This window comes from Necator americanus, chromosome V (assembly GCF_031761385.1).
Source record: "Necator americanus strain Aroian chromosome V, whole genome shotgun sequence".
NCBI lineage: Eukaryota > Metazoa > Nematoda > Chromadorea > Rhabditida > Ancylostomatidae > Necator > Necator americanus.
The window spans coordinates 26,248,896-26,268,973 of NC_087375.1; the positions used below are offsets into that span (position 1 = coordinate 26,248,896).

The following is a 20,078-nucleotide window of genomic DNA, read 5'->3' on the forward strand; positions in this document are numbered from 1 at the left end:
GCAACTGGATTATTCACAATCGTTTTACTGTAGCTAAGCACCCACTGGAACTTTGCCAAAGTTCTAAGCTCTCTTTTTGGAGATGATTCTCCGACGTTTATTTCGAAGTGTCGTAGTCGTTCGAAGAAGAATTGTGGTTTTGGGAATTGAAACTAGGTATGTGGAGTTGTTGGTTGTTACCTTCTGTTCTTTTCATTTACGGATGGGTTCAAAAATTCAAGTTTATCCAGTAGGAAGTGCCAGTCTTAAGAACTGCTGTTTTGAGCAATTTCCGTACTGGAAGCCTTATTCCGGTAAGGTTTCCCCCGTTGTGAAGTCCCCGTTTCCGTTGGATTTTTTTCCATTTCGAGGACGGAAAAAAGTAGATTTGTTTTTAGACCATACAACTTCATAGCAAACATAAATACGACGGTGTGATCATGTGCAGTCATTAAGCGTAGGCTCTTCTCTTTTTTACCAGCCTATGTAAAAAGGTAAAATTATTATCCAGAAACAAATTATTTCTGTTTAACTTTCTTCGGTTCAATAGACCAGAAACAAGTTTATTTATGTTTTCTTGTTATGTCAAGGAGGTTTAGGCGAAACTTTATTTATAAAGAATTTATAAAGACGAGTTTGTCGAATGGAAGTGGTTCGAAGTCTGTGATGTCATGCATATCCCATCAAACTCCTCCTCTCTCCTTGCTGAGTCTCGATATTGTTCTAAGTACGCGCGCAAGACATTCAAAAGGAAAACAAACTGACCACTCTCACCGACTGGAACCTCGTTGACATAACAAGAAGACATAAATACACTTCCGAGGTTTTAGAGGAGAGAACACTTGAAGACTTTCATGAACGAGTTTATTAATTGTCAGACAATAAGTGTGAACGAGCCAATAGGACAAGATCGAACGTTACCAAGCTCTGTCTTTAGTTTTTTTTTTTTCTTGATGCGCCATAAAAATACATTCTGTCTCTTGTTCCAAGCGGGTTGCCGAATGTATTCATATAATAGTGAAAAATTATATTCCCTAAAACCTGTGGTATTTTACGTCACGTTTTTTTGTTCTTCTTGTTCTCCTTTCCTTCTCCAAAAGGTCTCGGTTTAGCTGTGACGATACGGCAGTTGCATTTGTGCAAGATGATCGAAAAGTACTGTCTTCAAGAAGATTTGCGGACAGAGAGACACAGCGGAGGCTGGGTGGGATTTCGCCGTGTGAAGTAGCATTGCAGGTGATTTTACTAGTTTCGTTCCGTCGTTTTCGTTTCGTCTGGTTCATTTCTGGTGTATCCGCACATGTACTTAAGGCCGACAGATCAGTTTATTGGCGACGCTGGAATTTGTTTGCGAAAAGATAGAAAAGATGGTAAAGGGTAGGGGTGTAGTTCACGGAAATGATTGTGGTCATGCTCAATTCACTCTCTATCCCACGGATCCAGAAAAACAAAGCAGATCTGTTTGCATAAGTGCGGTTTAGAATTATAGCAATTATAGAGGATCCGGATCCTCTTCGGCTAAAGGGGTCTAGCTCATTGCATAAGTGGTGCAGCTCAAGTGATGAGTATCTCTTCGCCAACCGTACTATCGTATGTATGTGAGACGATACGCACAAAACTCTTCCGTATACCTTTCTTCTGGATCACTAGGGGAGTTGAGCGTGATCCTGCTCATCGTCGCAAACTATACATCAACACCTATCTGTTCGTGGAAAGTTTCTAACATCGTAAATTTCGTTACACAATTTCTCAACCTAAGATGAAAGCCTCGTATACAGATGAGCCGCTAAGTGGCAAAAAAGAAGGTTTAGAATTATAGCAGGAGTAATGGTGGCTTTTCTCCTTTTTTTAGACGATCCCGGAAAAGAGATGATTTTGTATTGTCTTATAGTACGCTCTTTTTGCCTAAGATGTTTGCTAAACCACTTTCTCCTGGCTCTCCAGTAAGTTGACTGCAGCGGAGGATGAAAGGATGAAGTCGGATATGATCCATGAGTAAAATCTCTGAGTATGTTTGGCGCAGTCATGTTAAATGTTAGAGGGTCCTTGAAAAAGGTGGCGTTTCACGAAGGTCAGGTCTAGAAACTCAGGTGTCGCTCCCAGCGACACATCAGCCTACTACCAGCTACTATTTTTCAATACGTGTTCTCACATCTCATTCTCATTTACACCGGTGAATTCAGCACAAGGAACATCTTCCTCGACTATTAGACGAATGTGTTAAAGAAGCTGGTCTTGGTGTGGCTGATGTAGATGCCGTAGCCGTCACTACTAAGCCCGGACTTGTTATAGCTCTAAAAGAAGGGATCCGTAAAGGTCTTGAACTCTCAAGGTAATATACAACGAGAATATTATGCAATCCACATTTAGTCACTAATTTTCAGGGTGTACAAGAAGGATTTTATCTCTGTTCATCACATGCGAGCACACGCATTGTCTGCTTTTCTTGTGTGCAATGTTCTATCTTTTCCATTTCTCTCTGTGCTGATCTCTGGTGGTCATGCACTCATCGTTCTCGTCCGTTCGGCAAACGATTTTACTCTATTAGGTAAGTTTTACTGCGCAGTCATAGCGGACAACAGCTCACTTTATTCATTCTTTTTACACATGTGTGTAATTTGAGACGTCGAAAGGGACTATAGCGTATGTAATTCTTCATGCAGAATTTTCTGGAGCACTTGAATCAAGCCATTAGTTTTAGGTGAGAGCACCTCGGGTAGTCCAGGGGAGTGCCTGGACAAGATAGCTAGGGAGCTACGAATAAACGAAATGCAAGAATTTCTAGATATACATCCAGGAGCTGCTGTAGAGCGGTTGGCGAGTAGGTAATATTTTCCGCATTTATTACGAAATTACTCTCCCGATTTTGTTGCATAAAGACATAATTCGTTTAAAATATCTCGAATTTTTTACATGCCTTTTTTTCAAATATATTGCATTAGCAAAATTTTGGTTCATGAAAGAAGACAGTGGACAAAAATTTCTTCACCAAGAAAATGAGAAGATGAAAACAGTAGTAGGAACTCGTTCAGCTAGTGAAGCTTAGGAAGAAGGAAATGCATTGAATTCGTCGCATCGCAAAATTGAAGTAGTGTTGAAACCTAATGGAAAAGGTAGAGTTCGGGCTGCAGATATTACGAATATTAGCGTGCTCACGCTCAATCTCCCCTAATGGTCTTGTGAAACGGCGTGGGAACGACGTTCGTTCCTACGAGGTATGTTAGAACACGCCCCTTTTACACGTTTATTTCTCCCCACCAGCTTATTTTTGGTTTTTTTGAATAGCCTGGTGAGAAGTTCTCATGGGCATTTTCAGAACGAACAGGGGAAAGTGAGCAGGGCTACTTTCACATTCGTAATCTACAGAGCCAACTTCCTGTTTCCTAACAGGTTTTGACTCTGCGGTAATATTGTGATAGACTCCTTAAGAAGACGGGAGAAGGAGTGACAGTAACCGCCGAACGCACTCTGTCACAGGAAAAATTTCCTGGCAACTATGAAATCATCGTAGTCGTACACAATTGCACAGCAAAAGAACACAAAAAAACTAGAGAATCCAGCTCGGGGATCTTCATGTTTTCATCAACTTCAGATCTTCTAATGGTCATTTGCGGTATTCCGTGACCGGTCCGCATACATCCGGAGCGGACATGAACTTTTCACAATTAAAGTCTTCATACTTAAACCTTGCCAGAAGACATGCGGGGGACGAAGATTTTAGCGTGGAAGACTTCTGCGCAAGTGTCCAGGTCTGTTTCATTACTAAGTAGATCATTTTGCAACTTATCCAACATTTCCCTTCATAATTTCCTAATTCTGATCTGCTCAGCATCACTTGACTCGACACTTGGTTTCGAAGGTGCATAACTGTCTGGAGTTTTTGCTTTCCTCAAATCGTTTCTCCGAGATAAAACATATTGTTATAAGCGGCGGAGTCGCAGCAAATGCGTACATATGCAATGGTGAGGTGTAAAATTCAATTGTAATTGATAATTGTCAAAATAAAAGATAAATGGACGCTGGTCCTGTTAAGGTATTTCAAAACTTGCTAACTTTCATGGCATAGAAGTAGTTCGACTTCCTTCCCGTCTATGCACAGATAATGCTGAGATGGTTGCCTGGAACGGCATACTCTGTCTTAGAGAAAAGTCAGTATTTGCTGCTCTTCTTTATTATACGTTTGTTCAGGTGGTATTATTTTAAATAGTTTTTATCTAGGGTTAACAGTCTTTTGTAGGCTCACACTTTTTGACTTGTCAAATCCTAAACGAGCACTCGTTGGTCTATCTCCTTTCAGCTCCCCGGATGTCCATCGTTATCCCGAAATACCAGAATCCGTTTATGCACATGCCCGATTTCATATCGGCAGTTGTTCGCGCGCACTGGTACCATCGAAACCCAGAAGAAAGCTCGGAATAACGACAGTGCATGGGGATTTGCCGTTGAAGGTGTTCGATAAGGATCAACTAAGGCGAGAACACGAATCAGCATCTGCTGTTCGTTGAACACAAAGCTTGAGAGTGTTATATACATAATATACATAGGTTAGCAGTTGCAACTTTCATAGAAAAGTGAACCTGCTGTTTTGTCGAATGCGGGTCTTTATTTAGCTTCGATACGAGTTCATGTTTGTACGTTCATTACATGGTGTGAACATACAGTAAGCGGAAGAGATAGTAGATCTTTTTTCTAAGATGTTTTAGCAGATTTTGCTCTACGCTAATTTTGACCAACATGGTATTCTTCATGGTGCGCTGAAGCTCTCTCGCTTTCCATTATCCCACGATGTACCGGCAGCTTTCGGACGAAAATTTTAGACTATTTTTTGGTTTTTATCTTTTTTTTTTTGTTCTTTTTTGACGACCAAAATTAGCTTCTTTCGTGCTGGTTGTTTAAGAATGCCGTTGGCTCGACCATAGAGTACTCTTTTATGAAGTCCAAAAAATCTCTATAGTACTACTTTCGTTGAGGTTTCCACATAACATGTAAAATTTCGAAATAAAGATATGCGTAGTGCGTAGTAGCACTTGTCCGAATAAGTGTAGTTACAACGCACTGTTTGCCTTTTTATTTGGGTACCGTCTGTAGTGGAATGCAAAAACGCAAAATTTGTCCAGAAGCTTGAAGTTCCAAGTGTAACATCTTATGCTCGTACTGGACGTTCTGCGGCAGGCACACTGTGATCGTGCATCAGTAGAACCCGTTAGAATGTCTTTAGCAAATTGTTGTAATACTTGTTCTTTGTTGTTTTCATGTTTAATCTTCGTTCTTGATGTAAAGCTGCGATATATTCATTCCGAAAAATGTACAATGACAGTGATGCATAGAAAACGATTGCAACAACGTAGAAGTATGGCTAGAATATGACTGAAAATATGCTGTGTAGTCCGGCATCACTTCAAATCTTAACAAATAGTAGAATAGGTACTAAACTTGTGCAGAAACAACACAAAATGGATGCATGCGAAGGAAAGGCTTGCTGTTTCGATGGAATCTTACAACTCTGCAGATTCGGAAGAGATTCGAAGTCATCAGCTTCAGTTTCAAGAATTCACTATGATATAAGTTCAAAAGTATGTCAAACACACATAGACATCCACACACATAAACGACCTTGAAAAAGAGCTTAAACATTCACAGTGCCTATGCAAAAGAGCAAGAGGGGTGGCTGAAACTCATCGGGAACATGAATCAACGGTTGTGTATCGGATACTAAGCGTTTTGCTCTGATAGGTGCCGGCTTTCATCACATTTTACTTCTACACCCAACGATCAGTGGTACTCAACCAATGGTAGGGTTTGTCTACATCTCACGCTTTCTATCCTGTAACCGTGTCAGGCCTAGTTAGAATCGGACCTAGGATTTTCAGCGTTTTTCACAGAAGACATCTAGGGGATTTGAGATATTCAGATCTAGCAGGGGAAAACAAAACGAAAGGAACGTGATGTGTCAATACTTGAAGCGGTGCGTAGACAGAAGAGCTCGCATATTTAATAGCTACTGTTTAGATAAATGGCGAATTCTCGTACGATGCCCACATTTTACAGAAACAATGTCACATTGAAGAGCTGCAGCAGCATTTCTGATTATTTGTTATGAATGATAAAACGAGCAGTAAACAACACCAAGCTAGCAATAAGACGTAGAAGGATACGGTATCTGGGCAGTTCAAAGATTTTCGCCATATGGTGGGTTAAGTTTGCACAAGGCGATAGAGATCTGTGGAGATCATGAAGCACCGGGCTAGCAGACTACGGTCTTTGGACACACCACTGAAAAAGAAATGAATGCGATCAGCATAGTTGTAACTCTTATTGTACCGGACTAGCCGCTTCTTCGTGAGAAAATCGGCTTGACAAAAAAAAAACAGAAAACACTGAAATAAACTGTCATCTTCGGGCTCACCTGTTAGAATGTAATCGGTCAGTAGTGTAGGCACTGCGGAGCTGTCATCGTTGATTGCTCTTAGAACTGAAATTTCAAAAACGTTCTCGTTATGCGGAAATTCCCAATGTAATCGGATACGATATGTTACGAAAAAAAAAAACCAACTTTTTATCAGCGAGGAAAGCGTGGCATTATCCATGTGCTGATGATCATTGTACGGAATACTAGCCGTCATATATTGGGGCAATTGCGAGGGATCGATTCTGGTCTGGAACTGCGGAAATCGCGTTGATATAAGGCGAACTACAGTACATCTTCTCAATAGCTTTGTGAAGTTGATAGAACAGATCGCATCTGCCTCTAAAACTCCTGGCAGAGTTTGCAGCCTGAATTCCAACGGGCACTCGCGGGACTACGCATTTGGTGTCCATAGCCACCAAATTTGCAGAGCTGCAAGTACACGCCGGAATTTCGGCTGCGATCTCTGCTTGCACCCTAACAAGCATTCCGTGTATACTGTACATTGCGGGAATGTAACAACAAATTCGGGTCGTTTATCGGCAGCTGTACACATCTTTTGCTTCTTTTTTTTTTAAGTTTGGAATGATATCTTAGTGCTCTTGGTCATTACAACGCAACAACTGTAAACGCAGAGTAGCCGGACATATTTTCACGCTTTGCTCCATGCCGAGACGAAACGTCTAACATCCACGGAGTTTCCGGTTCCGGAGCGTTACGACTCATTAGGATAAGAATGATCAATTCCATGTGACTGTGAAAAAGGCAGCTACCCTAAAACACGATAAACACAACGATGACGAACACCCGCGGCTGACCACCACACCATAAAGTGATAACCACCACATCACTGAGTGCTTGCCAAAAATAGAGAGTGCTTACCAAGAGATAATAAGTGGACAGCGTGCGAAGGCCCTGCTCACAACTTCTATTTGGTCGGCCGTTTCACAGATGTGTTAAAGTTTTAACACTGTAGCAGAATATATGGGACCCACCCCTTTCCTTTTTCGTTCATTGGCAAACTGGCGTCGTTTGTTTTGGATCGATAATAGCAGCGAAATGAATGTGTTCTTCATCTCTTTCTCATATTCTAATTCATCCCTATAAATGAAGAACTACTCCTAATGAATTGTGTGCTAGGTGCAGTTTAGAGGACGTACCTGTGAGCGAGCTCATCCACAAGGCTTTCGTTGTAAACCTGAATGAGTTGTTCCATTTCTGCATTCAACGTAACGAGTTTCGAGTAGGAGAGCTCGTTTAGATCTGAAATCATGCATTAATAGCAGTCAATAGGGCGAGTTTGTGCAGCAAGGCAGAAAGCTTCATACAGATTGAACTAAGGTTTGTGCTGAGATGGTATAGGCGAAAATTTAAGCAATCTAAAAATGTTAATGAAAGAAAACCAGGAAGTAGGTGAAGGCTACTTTTTGGGAGTTCCAAGTTAGGATGTCTTGGAAAAAAATCATAGACAGATGGAGCGAGCTTGACATCATGCGTGTTAATCGTAGAGCACAGTACTAGAAGATGACCATAGAAAAATGAACTCCTTCTGAATTTATCGTTAAGTTTAACCCTGCAGGAAGCAGAAAAAGCACCTAGATTTCCAGTGAAAATGTTTCCGATTTGGTGAATAGTAGACGTTTTATCTCGTTTACGATCAGAATGGTTGATGACAGTGGAAAGCGTTATTAGCATGTCTTATGTCTAAAAACTCTATGACAAATGCTTGAACGACATAGTGTTTCGCTATCGTTTTGCTGTATCGATGCCTTGCATCAAGTTACATAGCAATGTTGTCTAAGATTACGAAACTGGCAACTACAGGTAGGGGTCAAAACGACTTGAGACTCACAGTTGCGTCAGCGGTTGCGCTTGAAGATTGAGCGTTAGAGATCGCAGCGGTTAGAATCTAGGTGGGACCCTTGCTGAAACCATTCTTTGCTGTAGTTCGTGACTGTCCCATCTTAAAGGCATCACCCCACGAATCTGAGGTGGTGCAGATTTCAGGTGGAGTATTCGTATACGGGATGGGAGGCTATGGAGAGGGGGGAGGGGGTGATTCCGTCCATTTCTTCCAAATTGTAATAAAAAAACGGCCCGGAAGATGCGGCGCCGCACAAGGCTGGCGCGCTCCAGTCGAATTCCCTGTAGAAAATAATGCGCCAGAATGTCTGAAGCCGTATCTTCAAGGCTCTTTTTACGGCAATTAGGAAGAAATGGACAGAATCACCCCCCCCCCCCCCTCTCCATAGTCTCCCATCCCGTATACGAATACTCCATCTGAAATCTGCATCACCTCAGATTCGTGGAGTGATGCCTTTAATTCCAACCGCTATCTCCACTGCGCAGATTTGAGGGCTCGGCCGCTTACGCAACTACACCGCGATTCAAGCCGTTTTGACCTTACTATAGATGCCGTAAGCTTTTGCTTTGCTGTTTAGAGATTAAATGAGTCTCATCACCTTCATAGAAAGCTTCGGATTAGAGGATACAAATAGCTTTAGACTGGAGAATACAAATTGATCCAACCCTTATCTCGTGGACAGTTCAGTCGTTGGGAACTGATTCCGAGATATGAGGAGTTTCGAGGATTAAAATACGTAGTTGGAAATTAGTAAATAAAAAGACCTTCGACGACAATTCTACCACACGAAATGAATCACACCGGACCACGTCGGATCTCGTCTCTATATGGTCTGTGACAAAGGTATAAAATCACGTCTACTAGCTGCCACCTAATGAAAAAGTGCATATGGTGCCGGAAGCATAGCGTATCTATCAACAATACACTACCACAGTACAATGTACAATTGACCAGTGCAGCATTTCCCACATTTATATTTCCCTCCTCATGTATCATAGCTTCAAATGTGCTTTTGCATTATGAACCGACAGTAAAATACAGTCATGGTGAATGCTGCAACATCGTCAACCGAGAAATGCTTTCATATTTCGGTACATTTCATATGAAAACATTTTTAAAACGTAAGAAAATATTATTCAATGATTACCGGCTAGGACATCATTGTTGAGTCCTGTAAGAAAGTTCGGATTTGAGCATAGTTGTAGGTTTTTTTAAGAATAAAAAAGTGAACAATCATCAAAGAAACCCAACGGTGCAGCAGCCTGTGATCATCTACGTGGCTACAAGGCAAACCAACATGAAATTTTCGACAAAAGTGAAGGATTAACATCTACTAAGCAAAGTTGCATAAGAATATACTTTTTTTTCCTAAGAACGAAAACAGAAAATCCCATACCATAAGAGCTCAAAGCTTTCCAAATCAAGGTATGAATGTTCGCTCTGCGTCCCAAAAGGAATGCATGCTTATCTCGCAGGAGTCAAATCAAGTGAAATCGACTTCGAAAAGTTCAAGTATTGGAGAACACACAATTGCAATAGCATTTAAGAAAAAAGAAACCTTCCTTCATTTTTATTTTAAAGAAGTAAAAAACCGGCATGGTTGTATTCAAGTTTTAATGTTGTACTTCACAGAAACACAACATCATCTTAGATACATCACAACTTCTAATAACAAAACTTAAGCCCCGTAGGGGACTCGAACCCCTGACCGTTAGATTAAAAGTCTAACGCTCTACCAACTGAGCTAACGAGGCTCCAGTTCTTCATATATTACGTTCCTATCCATGAATGAATTGTACTATATTTTTGGTGCGAAAACTACTACTATCCCTCCTTCCTGAATGGACGTCTTCAAAAGGATTTTCCAGAAAGAAAGCTTCACCTTGCGTCGTGTGAATTTTGATTTTTCAACTGATTTAGAATAAAACGAAACATGAACTGCTCTACTGAGCAATGTTAAAATATTCTCGTTCCCACATATCCTTTTCCGTGGCGAACGTAAAGATTAATTGAAAAAGTACAGTTTTTTCGGGAATTGAAAATTTCCCTCTTCCTTCAATTCGGTGGTTCAACGCACTCAAGACGCGTTCACTGCTAAATGTTTTGTCTCATATGATTCCAAATTTGATTGATATGATGATATGATTCATTCATTTGATTTGAGTCGACCGTAGTCAGCGAGCGAAAATTATTCTGTCCATTATTTATTATTTTGAAAATTCTGCTTATAAGAAATTGAGGACCTTTTCCGTATCTCTTCATTCCTTCACCAGAAATTCATGCATTTCTTTCGGGACCTCACCAACTCTCTAGAATTCTATTCTGGGATCCTCCAACGAGGAACGATCTTTTGTTTCTTTACACACTACATATGTTTGACTATCGAAAATGAGGAGATATGTACGAGACCTACTTTCTGGATTAGCTGCAAGCGCTTGTGCCTGACGTAGTTTCATGTCAGCGTCGCTGGAATGTCCTGATGGTAGAGGAGATCGCATCGATGAGTACATGCTATCTACTGATTCCATAGTTCGATCGGTCATCATGGAGCCAGTGAAGTCACATGACTGAAAAGGATGTCGTCCTTGAACTGCTGTTGAGAATTTAACTGCTTAAATTTAATTTGATTTAATTTTACTTATTTATTATTCAAGCTCAAACTCATGAATTTTTTGCGAAATAAAATTTTTGGGGATTCTTGAATATACACACTCCAATCCACATTTAAGAAGTCATAACTATTCCTGAACAGTTTAATTTTAGAAAATGCTTGGAAAGCTGTTGAAGTAGGAAGAGTTTATAATTGTGGTCAACAAAAAAGTGCAGACTCATCGAATGAAGCACAGTCGATGTCATACTGTAAAGCATGGCAGTTTTCACACTCGTCTACCCGCTATTTTTTCTTTTTGCCGCAAGCCTTTTATTCTGAGGTGGTCTTGAACCTTATAGATGCTCCGCATCGTTGGCAATTACAATATACTACAGGAGAAGTCGGGACACACGTTATTTGTTGATTGATGTTCGCTACAATTCCAAAATATCGTATCAGTACCTTACATAGGACCTGTTACTGTAAGGACCTTTTACGATTTGACGGCAGTGACCTCACCTGTGCCAGACAAACTTCTCAGCTGTTATTTTGCATGATTTTTGCATAATTTTTTAAGACTCTCTATGTATTTAATGGGCTTATTACTGTCGAATGATATTCTCAATTTATTATAGTACTATAATAATAGTGGTCCATGGCCCGATACATAAAAAAGTGCGCTGTCGTCAGTGGGTAAAAAAAGACATTGTTTCTGGTCATTATTTGCAAGGCACACCCTTGTGAGCTGTGTAACTGAAAGAATTCACGTAACATTGTGGAGAAGCAACTATAAACACAACGTAAGCAGCACATCTGTCAAGAAAACAATAAGCGATTAATCACGTTGTGCATACCCAAACACATTTCAAAGACTTGTTTGTTTACGACGCGACTGCTTTACTGATGATACAATTGTATACAACAAAGAGATGGCACGCCCACTCCAGCGACTACGAAATATCCTAGGATGCAGTACATTTACTGTACATTTAAAAAAAGCACCGAAGATGGTAATCTACTGAATAAGTCAGATAAATGTGATTGGACTAGTCATATATCAAGTAAGTGGTGCTCGTTACGCTCGTAACGAATTATGACCACAAATAATGGTCTCTCTGGAAGTACAACACCGCCACTAATTTCTGTCCCAAAATCCTTCCTGTTCCCGGCTAATCTCGTTTCCGACTTTTCGACTAATCTGTCGGAATCTCCTGGAGTGATAAAAATTTTGAAAATACCACTCGAAAACAATTGAGCCGCTGACTTCAAGTGTACTCCCAGAATTCAGTTTTGACAAATTTGTTATCTGAAAACAAGCGAAGTTCCCCAAACCCTCATTAATTACTTTCACACTTCTGCATCTCTGTAGTGTGGATAACACCTGGATGAAAGTCTGTGCGTGTGACTGGAATGGATTACCTGCAGCATCTCATCGATCTCCTCAATCACTTGATCAGCTGTCTGAGGCGGTGAATCACCGCCAATTGATCCATGTGCAACCAACTGATGCATATCCATTCTTGCCCTTAGATCCTCTTCATCTGATAGCGAGACTCCACCATCGTCGCTCAGCTGAAACGGAAACGTTACAGACACCCATTTTTCTCGAATGAAAAGGCATTTTAGAGAGGGAAATTGCAAGTGAAGCAGTCAGAAAAGACCAGGAGAAATAGATAAAAGGACAAGGTTAAGGTGATGTAAACAGTTTTATGGACTAAAAATGAGCAGGAATGATTTCTTTCCTAGTCAAAGTACTACTGTAACGAGAAATCTCCCTAACAATCAGCATATGCTTGTGATTGAAAGCAAACGTTTTGAAGAAGCGTTTGCGAAAGCTAGATTAACATCGTTAATCCGCCTCTTCGGCTAAGGAACGCTTCTGCTCGAGATGAGATAATTTTTCAGAGAGACAAATGCTTCGGAAGGTTTTATCGAAACCAGAACTAATCTACATTGGATAAATGAACGATAGTCTCAAAAATGAGGTCTTTTGTACAACTGGAAATATTTAGAGATGGTATACGGTATATCCGCTGACTCCTTATAGTTTCATGACGCAAAACAATATGGCGAGGATATTGACGACTAGAATCGTGTTCATCCGTCCGCACGTTACGCGGTCGCTGCAACTCACAACTTTCTCTCCTGGACAAACAGCCTCCGTTCTTTCTTACCTGCCCAGATGCAATGCGTCCAACAGAACACATTTTGTGTAGAGTATAGCCCGTTTAGACCAATTGGCCCGCAAATGCAATCGTAATCACAAAAATCGTAAGATATTTGTCAATGTCGGGGTGCCAAAGGAAAAAAAAAAGGATTTGTTCCAGACATCATCTGCTGGCGACCTCAGAACTAGGTAAGGAGCACACACTAAGTGCTGAGTACGAGCTGCAGAGGTGTTCACTTTTTCAGTGCATTTTGTTGTGGATCATCTCATGAGTACTATACAAAATTCCATATTTCTCCCAATTTTTAAAACTGAGATGGACAAAACTTTTCTCGGAATCTACAATATATTCTTCATTTTCTACAATATCCTTCGATCTTTTCAAAAGACTTTCAACGCATCTTTGCCGAAAAAGAACACTCATTCAGTGCCATTGAAAAAAAAAACGTTTTAATTTAGCGATGACCCAATGGTTCAACATTTGCTGAAGAAGGAAATGACCATATTCGAGCACCAAATTACAACCTCATCGATTATTTACTCATTAAATAAGCCAACAAATAATGAAGTATATGTTTATGGATGATGTCGACCGTAACTCATGCTCATATTAGACAATTATGAGCGTTTTAAGCGTCCTGATTCTGGAGAAAGCACGGATTTCTGTCCATCGTTTTGTTTTGGACACGTAGAAACTCCAAACAAACCCTTAGTAAATGAAGGGTTTTCAAGAAGCGAAACAATTTGATTTGCAAAAACTGGAACCTCTGCAGAGCTAAGTCAGTCCGGCTTGGCCAATCCGGAGTGGAAGATAAAGACTGTATACAAATCAGTCCAGCCTACATTTCTATGGTTGTTTCTTCTTTCAAAAAGATTCCGTCGAAAGAGCCTTCCCAAAGTTATTCTATTTCTTGAAAACCACTCGTTTAATAACTGAAAGCTGCGGCCGATCAAATTACATCACTCCTCCTAATTTCTCGATTTAAAAAAATGTCAGGAGAAATTGAAAAGATAAACCATCATGATTACGATGAGATAGCAAAAATTCTCAGGAACGCTTGCAAGGAAAAAGAAAAAAGCCAGGAAAGTGAATGCTGCTAGAAAATTCTGTAGTCAAGGATGTAAGCCTTTAGCTTTGTAAGGTAGTGGTCCTCCTCCTCAGTGCTACTGCTCTTCAAGTGTACTTCATATGCATAAAAGCAGCTAAAATCGCTGTTGTGCTTAAAAGGCTATAGTTCTCAAATTTCGAACGAAATAACGGCGTAATTGACTGGAAATAACGTCTCCCAATGTCTTCGGGGAAGCTTGTAATTGTACACGGGAACTCCTCGCCCATTTACATTTCAAATAAAACCATAGTGTTATATTTCTCTTTCCCTCGCATGTATTGGCCAGAGAATCGAACAAACATGCGCATTCTTTGCTGTGTTTCCACATCCGATTTTCCGCGTTCATCGAACTCTCCTCCTTTTGTGGATCGATGAAGAACGACGATGGATGGCTGTGAGGGATTAGAGGACGCCTGGAGACAAACAGCCGTCGCACAACGAATATGCATTAAGCATTCAAAAGCATTCCGAAACAGATGGCTCAGAACTTCTGAACACTTCGCTAGTTCTGGTGTTTTTGCTTCGAAAAAGAGAGTTTGCAGAAATTTGCTAACGAAAGTGAGATTGACACATGCATGTAGGTGCAAGGAAAATTGCGAAATGAATTGAAACCACGTAATCGGAGCAGGAAAGCACATCCAGAAAATTTTACAGAATCGACCGCTTTAATGAAGCAATTACGTTGAACAGATAGCTTGAATAACCGAATGACTCACTTTTTGTTTCCAAAACTTCTCATGGCCCCGCGAGGAGGACGATTCGTATAAAATCGAATAAACAGAATAAATACCGATGGGATTTTAGGAAAGATTAGTGGGTGTTCGTGAAATCCTCGAGTGGAATGGGCAGAATTGCCGAGATCACGTGGAAGGCGAAACTAATCTATTACTAGAAACATCCTCTGATGTCTTATCTACTTAACCGGGCTCCATAAGCTGCTGACGATCTCTCCAGATGAAAAATACACTAAACTCACATGTACGGAACCCATAAGGTGCTACAGCAGCAATTGTTCAAACGTTATTATTGACAGATACACGTATAAGGATAAGGAATGGACGAATACAGTATTAAATCTGCTGGAGGCGCTCAAACAGGATCTACTTCTGTTAGGAATTGTTTTGTTTATGAAAGCATGTGACATGGTCCAAGATCTATTGACCTACGCAATGGCTTGCAAGGATCAGTAGATCCTGGACCACGTTTAAGTTTTCACATGTACGCTCAGAAAAGCGTGTTACCACCCCACCTCCTCGACCCCGGACGCATAAAGAACTTGGTCCACCTGGAGAGATTTCGCATAGAAGTTCTTAGAGTTTGGAAACCTCCTTATACTGGTTGAATTCTACGTGCATGGTCTGGCACCGCTTTTGAGATTTGGATGTGGATTGAACTTACTACCCTTATAGGGCGTCTAATTCCTGTTGCGACCACATCCTGCATTATTTTCAGTGGTAGTGAAGTCGGATTGGAAAAGTTCACACTATATGTACATTTGTATACTTTTTATTTGCATATCCGTCAATGGATAGGCTCAAGTACATCCATTGCATTAGGGGAAAGCAGAGGATATGCTCCCTTATGCAGCAGCCATTGTTTTTCTGGACTATTTCCATGCTTTTCTGGACAGTAACTATTTTTCTGAATTAATCTTAGTAAAGCTTAGCTGGGCAAGGTACAAGACACTTAACGTTATTAAAAATATCAAAACAAAAATCGGTTTAAAAGACGCCTAGCAGCTCTTTGCAAAATTATAAGGAATATATTCAAAAAGGTGGAATTTCAGAAGCCGCAAATTTCTGATGGATCCTGGCAGTAATACTGCAAAAGTACAGTAATTTATTTCTACCATAATCGTTCGAATAAAGAATAAGTTAGTTAATTCAGCTGCATACTTGCCTAAAAATCCGATAAATGCACTTAGTCTGTATATTTAAGAATATTTTTGCGTGTCCCCGAATCTGGATGTATAATATTTTGTTCCAAGCGCACCGCCGTGATGTGATCCGTTCGAGCATAAACAATCGAAGAGCCGGATGGTCCCTTTAGGCCATAAATGTTGAGTGGTTGCGACTGATGCGGATAATTGAATTCTGGACGACTCACTAATGAATAGACACGCTTACATTTCTGCACGCATATACAATTAATGCATATTGACTAAATTATAACTAAGAAGCACCTAAAAAACCGAAAAAATAGGATAGAATGAGAACATCCACTGAAGCCACAGCATGAATCACTGGAGTTTCGCAACTGTTCAGAAGGATGAAGAAAATATCCTCTCACGGGACTGCCTTTTGAAATGGCGAATGGAAGGGAAGAACACACATACATGGACAAGCGAAGCGGATAAAAAGTGCTTAAGAAATTCTGGAATCCGGGGAAAATGAATACACGAGAATTTCTCCTTCTCCTCTGTCTAACTTTACCAGGATTGCCACTTTTTCCTCAAGAATCCTGAGATATCTGCATAGAAACGCCTGATAAATGTGAAAATGAATAAATGGCGGGTTGACATTCTCATTTTTCATTAATGGACTGAGAAACAAAAATACAAAACTATACAAAATATAAAATATAAAACATAAGTAAATAAAGAAAATATGTATATAAATATATAAATACAAGTATAAAAATGTAGCCACTGTATGCATTTGTAAGCAAGCGAAGTAATGTAAGCAAGTAGCGTAGTGAACTCGTTCACACTGTGTTCTTCGCTGGAACATTTAGTCCTATTTCAATTTTTTTTTGATTTTCTAAAAATTTTCTAAAAGTTTTCGATAGTTTCAGCTTTACTTAATTGTAGTTTTTATCGAGTTTTACCTAGCCGTAAGTATTAAAACAAACAAACATTATGGGAGGGGCAGATACCGCCTTCAACTTAAATTATCGGAAAAGCGGCATGTCAGCTGATCTGCCCTCTGAGTTTTTGAGACATTAAGCACATTGCACGCAGTTGTTGGGGCATAAGGCTATTTTACTGATCCTTATGCATTCTCTAAGACCAAAATGCACAAATTAGATGAAGAACTCTCCAAAGAACTTGACGTTCCACTAATATCTTTTGCACCTTACATTTTTCAGTCCCATATAATCGAGCCGAATCACAAGTGAGGTGCATGAGACATACAATACTATGCTAACAAAAATACGTAGAGAACCAGTAATCGATGGAGAATGTAGAGGAAGAAACGAAGGAAGGCAAAAGCCCAAGATTATAAGGATTGAATCAACTATGTAGGTAAAACGACAGAAGATCATTTGAAATGGTGAACTGAATGGAAGAACACACATGGACAAGCGAAATCAACAGAAGTGCTTAAGAAATTCTAGAATCCAGAGAAATACATACTCAAGAATTCCTTCTTTCCTTTCGTCTGGCTTTGGCATAAGTGGCGCCACCAAATTCCTAACAATTTTCCAGATTATCTGCATTCATTCTATGAAACAAACCAGTATGAAAGGGCGAGGAGGAATTTTATTTTAGTTTTTTGGAACTAGAATTTTTTTAGAATTTGAAAGAATTTATTTTTAGAATCTTTTTAAGAATTGTAACCGTCGTTAAGTAAAATTTCGATTTTTGTATTTTTATTCGCAAATAATCATGTGATCAATACTAATAACAATAACACTATCGTAACACTATCGCTACTAGTAGCATTTCTCATTTTTTCAGTGTGAGCCACTAATAAGCATAAAAGATGAGTGAATATTAATAATAACAAAAATATCGATAATAACATAAATGGTGATAGTGAAGGTTAATAATAATAGTGGAAATAGCAAAAATGATATTTATGTTGATATTAATAAGGATTGAATATGATCATTATCATTAAATGTGCCAGAAGTTAATTAGGTAATTGAACGGGGTTAAAATGTGATCAAAGTAGTAGCATGAATTTTTTGCAGGCAGCAAAAAACGAGTTTTAAAAAATGCGGAAAGGGAAAAAAGACCGCGACATTACTTCTTAAAGCGAATGATAAGAATTTCAATTAAAATTTAGTTAATTTAATTATTTAGTAATTTTTGTGCCGATGGCTACGCTGAGAAGAAACATTGCCCATATGAATACCCTCGACTTCAATTCATTTCTCAAAAATCAAAATATAAGCGCGAATACCCAAACGATAACATTTCCCCCTATGTGTGTGTTCTTTTTTTAGTGAATTATTCATCTGATCCATCAACAATTTTCGCTCAGAGGTGCGCGTATCGTATTACATCAAGATTAACATAACAGAAAATGAGAGGATGAAACAGCGAGGTGCAAGAAATGTGCTCAGGAAATACATAATGCCTATCACTAGGATTCTCAGGTAATGGATTCTAGCCGACTCAAGCGTCACTTCGAAGTGACTTCCTCAAAATCGTCTGATTCCGTACAAATGAAGTAATGGTGAATGAATAACGAATAAAAATTACTGCTGTGAATGACCGTGGGCGTGAAAGAAGGTGCTTCTGAGGTGCGAGTCAGACAGAAGTGGATGGGATCGATTGAAGTAGACACACACACATGCACACACATACATACATACACTCAGCACACAGCTCATAGCCCCAGGACTCAACTTCTATGAAAGGTTTTTTTTTTATCTACTCTGCTCGCATCATCGCTCCCGCATGCCTCGCCAAAACTGAATACAACCACTCCGTGAAGAATGAAAGTATAAAGTGTTCGTTGTTGATCAACCGCATTGGGACACGTCAGTGCTTCCGATTTCAAATCAGAACCGCAGAAGTTCTGCGGTTCTGATTTGACACGAACGCGTACAAAGCCTTGACCGCTGAGGTCATCTAATGTATCAAGTCATTGTACTTATCCTACCACACAAATCTGGAACCGATTTATAGATACGAGGGGTTCAAAGGCTTGGATGAATTCGAGCGGTTTCGAAAAAGGCGAGAATTTATCATAGCATTACTTCCGGCGAAAATTTCACAACATGATAATAAATACAAAATCTCAACCATAGTCCCAAAAGAGATAATTCTAGGTAAACGGAGAAGCAGAGGTCGGGACCATGTTACTAGAATATTTATAGATCTTTTTTAAGCGCTTATATCCATTATGAAGGAGGAGGTGTGGAATTGAAGTGAACGTGGGGGCGCATCCCAAGCGGTCGGTAAAAGGTTCCGTTACGTCCTCACGATCGATCCATTATTCGAAAAAGCCCTAGTCTCTATCAAGCCTTTCATCCCTCCGGGGTCGCTAAATTGGTACCAGATTTGTCTGGGAGGATAAAAACAGTGACTTGACACATCGGCTGCCCCGCAAGTGATTCTATAGGCTAGTCACGCGTTCGTAAACCTCAAACGATTCTGAACTGAAGTGAACGTGGGGGTGCATCCCAAGCGGATTGATTAACGCCAGATATTTTCTTCTCTGCCCATTATAAAAAACTCCCGCTATCTCACCCTTATTTTTCAGAATAATCTCATTTTCAAGAAACATGAACCGTAAAGTGCATCCCTAAGAGAAGATTGACGGAAGGCGACATCATCCATTCAGATACCCCATGAGGATGCGAGTAAACAGTAGACAAAACGGGCGATAAATAACAATTATAAGCGCCAGCTGATTCCGGCTAATGGACTTCATCACTGAGCGAATCACCACAACAGAGGTCACTCCCAACACTACGTAACTATACAAAATTCGCGACGGAACGCGGAAGTTTGATCTCGAGGAAGCGAAAAATCCCAAAGAAACAAATGACTGTTTTTTACGGAAATACCTCAGCGCCTCAGCAAATGCCTGCAATTTATTGCTGCACATTCTAGGTAGAATTACACCTCGACATAAAAAAGATAAGGATTAGTAAATGCTTCGATATGCACGGGGTAATTGTTAAATTTAATGAATTGGAAGTGTGAGATAGAAGGATTTGCCAGAGTTATAGAAATTTGAGGATTCTTCAAAAAAGGGCTGCAGTGAATCGTAAAATCCTAAGTATTA

The 20,078-nt window shown here is 39.9% G+C and overlaps 3 protein-coding genes across 4 annotated transcripts in view; 2 read left to right on the plus strand and 1 right to left on the minus strand.

Annotated features, from left to right (window-relative positions):
- Positions 1-82: 82 nt before the first annotated feature.
- Positions 83-4,484, plus strand: RB195_015274 (uncharacterized protein; the record flags this gene model as incomplete). Its single annotated transcript, XM_064205906.1, has 9 exons — positions 83-156; positions 1,092-1,215; positions 2,163-2,311; positions 2,364-2,527; positions 2,681-2,804; positions 3,572-3,728; positions 3,809-3,941; positions 4,013-4,127; positions 4,277-4,484. 9 exons carry the CDS (start codon positions 83-85, stop codon positions 4,482-4,484), a joined length of 1,248 nt encoding a protein of 415 aa, XP_064061787.1.
- Positions 4,485-5,124: 640 nt separating this feature from the next.
- On the plus strand, positions 5,125-5,346 carry RB195_015275 (uncharacterized protein; the record flags this gene model as incomplete). Its single annotated transcript, XM_064205907.1, has 1 exon — positions 5,125-5,346. One exon carries the CDS (start codon positions 5,125-5,127, stop codon positions 5,344-5,346), a length of 222 nt encoding a protein of 73 aa, XP_064061788.1.
- An 877-nt stretch (positions 5,347-6,223) lies between these two features.
- Positions 6,224-20,078, minus strand: part of RB195_015276 (uncharacterized protein) — a gene marked incomplete at both ends in the record, with an annotated part of 34,510 nt that continues 20,655 nt past the window's right edge. Inside the window, 8 exons of one of the 2 annotated variants that reach the window (XM_064205908.1) lie at positions 6,224-6,252; positions 6,386-6,451; positions 6,533-6,635; positions 7,381-7,486; positions 7,546-7,648; positions 9,397-9,420; positions 10,663-10,816; positions 12,259-12,411. In XM_064205908.1, coding sequence (XP_064061789.1) covers positions 6,224-6,252; positions 6,386-6,451; positions 6,533-6,635; positions 7,381-7,486; positions 7,546-7,648; positions 9,397-9,420; positions 10,663-10,816; positions 12,259-12,411 — 738 coding nt within the window. The remainder of the gene's footprint in view (positions 6,253-6,385; positions 6,452-6,532; positions 6,636-7,380; positions 7,487-7,545; positions 7,649-9,396; positions 9,421-10,662; positions 10,817-12,258; positions 12,412-20,078) is intronic. The other variant, XM_064205909.1, reaches the window with a different exon arrangement.